This window comes from Aplysia californica, unplaced genomic scaffold (genome assembly GCF_000002075.1).
Source record: "Aplysia californica isolate F4 #8 unplaced genomic scaffold, AplCal3.0 scaffold00267, whole genome shotgun sequence".
NCBI lineage: Eukaryota > Metazoa > Mollusca > Gastropoda > Aplysiida > Aplysiidae > Aplysia > Aplysia californica.
In genome coordinates this window covers 184,830-187,130 of record NW_004797537.1, presented here as the reverse complement: position 1 = coordinate 187,130, position 2,301 = coordinate 184,830, and the positions used below count along the sequence as shown (strand labels likewise).

The 2,301-nt window shown below is 40.5% G+C and overlaps 1 protein-coding gene across 1 annotated transcript in view; it reads right to left on the bottom strand.

The window, feature by feature from the left end:
- The window catches only part of LOC101856904 (sodium/hydrogen exchanger 3), a 94,078-nt gene extending 92,489 nt beyond the window's left edge, over positions 1-1,589 (bottom strand). Inside the window, exon 1 of the mRNA XM_005100984.3 lies at positions 831-1,589. Coding sequence (XP_005101041.1) covers positions 831-1,077 — 247 coding nt within the window. The 5' untranslated portion in view covers positions 1,078-1,589. The remainder of the gene's footprint in view (positions 1-830) is intronic.
- Positions 1,590-2,301: the final 712 nt, after the last annotated feature.

The window sequence follows — 2,301 nt, the reverse complement described above, 5'->3', positions numbered from 1 at the left end:
GTTGTGTTTATTTCTTCTCACCGTTCCCTTCTTCTTCTCAACTACTTTAATAATGGTAGCAGCTGTTTGTGTGTAAAAGAGAGCATGTGTCTGTGTATAATGTGCATGTGTGCGAGTGTGTGTGCGTGTGTACAGAGTAACGGGAGTATGTTTAGGTGTAGTGAATGCGTACATTAGAATGTTTGTGTGTCTGAATGTTCTTTTGTGATGGAATGTAGGAGATGCATATTGCGTGTGTGTGTGTGTGTGAGAGAGAGAGAGAGAGAGAGAGAGAGAGAGAGAGAGAGAGAGAGAGTCAGCATGAGCATACAATGCGGTTATGTTGAAAGCCTGGTATCCACCTGAAGGTGAGTGGACCCCCCTCCCCAACTCATCCAATCCTTCCCCCCTATTCCAACAAGTCCATCCAATTCCAATCACAATGAAAAATTCATAAGAGACTGCGGTACATTGGGCCCAGCGAGAAAGTGAGATCTTGAAAGTCCATTTCAATAATTGATTTACAGTACAGCATCCCGAATAAAGATCAACTGCTTTTCGTCTCATCTCTGAGTCTTTCACTATAAAGAAGTGTCTTTTATTTCAGCATATAACAAATACGAACTCATTTGAAGAACTTTAATAATATCTAGATCTAGAATTCTAGATCTAGATTCCAGATCTAATTCGCGACAACAGTAAACAGGTTCTGAATCAAAAGTTGAATGAAACAGCTGACAGGTTCGCCGTCAGCTGTCTGTACAACAAAGACAAAGAAAGGGAAGCCAAGTCAAACAAACGAAGAGGGACTACGAGTTAAATTTCACAGTAAACAATCACAAGGTACTCACCTATTTTTGCTATGCTGGCTAAAAGGATCCACAGGCATATAACATAAGGCACTTCAACATGATGAAAGTTAAAAGACACAACTTTGTATCTTTCTGAATGGTTTGATTTAACGCTGTGACTTTCAACTTCGTCAGAACCCTCCGCCCTTGCCACTTGGTTGCCATGAAAAACACAGAATGAAAGCCAGCCGATCACCACCAACCAAACGAGTCTGTTCATATTATTGTTCCTGTTGATGAACTCCATCGTCAACTGTGTGAATTGAGTACATATAGATCTACTACCGTCCTCTTCGGGAAAGTCAGCTGTCCACAAACGACCATGTCTTTACTGTGAAGAAAGAACGCCACGAGAGCCAACCCCTTCTATCTGAGGTGGGATTGACCTGTCATGAACTCTTACAGGTCAGAGTGTGTCGCGCATGCGTCCAACGACCGAGCCCTTGTTACTATTTAAAGGAGCCAATCGTAATCTAGGTCAGTACGAGAGGTAAAGTAGGCCATGTCACGATCTCAAATCCAGTCTCGAGATAGTGAGACAACTTTGTTGAGCTTCACTGTCTTCATCTCTTTCGCAGAGTTCTGTTTTACCCTATGAAACAACTAAAAGACACTCTAAGAAGGAAATTTATAGACACGAGATATGCTCGTGGGTGTGGCCCATAATTTTGACTTCCCAACCCCATGTAACTTTAGAAAAGGTTTCTTTCTTCATTCATGCCTATAATCACTTTAGTCCGCGTCAACTGGTCCTTTCAAAAGGTCCGTATGAAGGAGTCTATTTAATACCCCTGTTACACCTTTTACAGCTCAGTACATTTTTTGTAATATAGACGAGCCTCTTCAAAGTAAGGTCAGGGAGTAGGCCTACTCGAAAACAGTCTGCTGACCAGCCAAACAGCTGATATCTCGACCCGTCAGCCAAAGAAAGAAAAAAAAAACACGTCTCAGCTCTCGGTGCAAAATCTAAATGTAAATGCATTGTGCGCGTGTTCTCTGTGAACTGTGAACCAAACATTGGAAAATTACAACAACAATAGCAACAACAACAACAATAACAACATCAACAACAACAACAACAACATCAACAACAACAACAACAACAACATCATCATCAACAACAACATCAACAACAACAACAACAACAACATCATCATCAACAACAACAACATCAACAACAACATCAACAACAACAATAACACCAACAACAACAACAACAACAACAACAATAACACCAACAACAACAACAACTTCAACAACAACAACAACAACAACAATAGCAACAACAACAACAACAACAACCTACCTACCTCCTACACGCGCGACAATAACCAGATTGAATAAGAAATAACAATAATGAATAATGTCGAAAAGAGCTGAAACCAGGCCGCTCAAACAAATATCGTGAGTTGTCTATCCTCCGGAACAATTTTATAACATAATACCTTTTCTTTACAAGAAATAAGAGTGG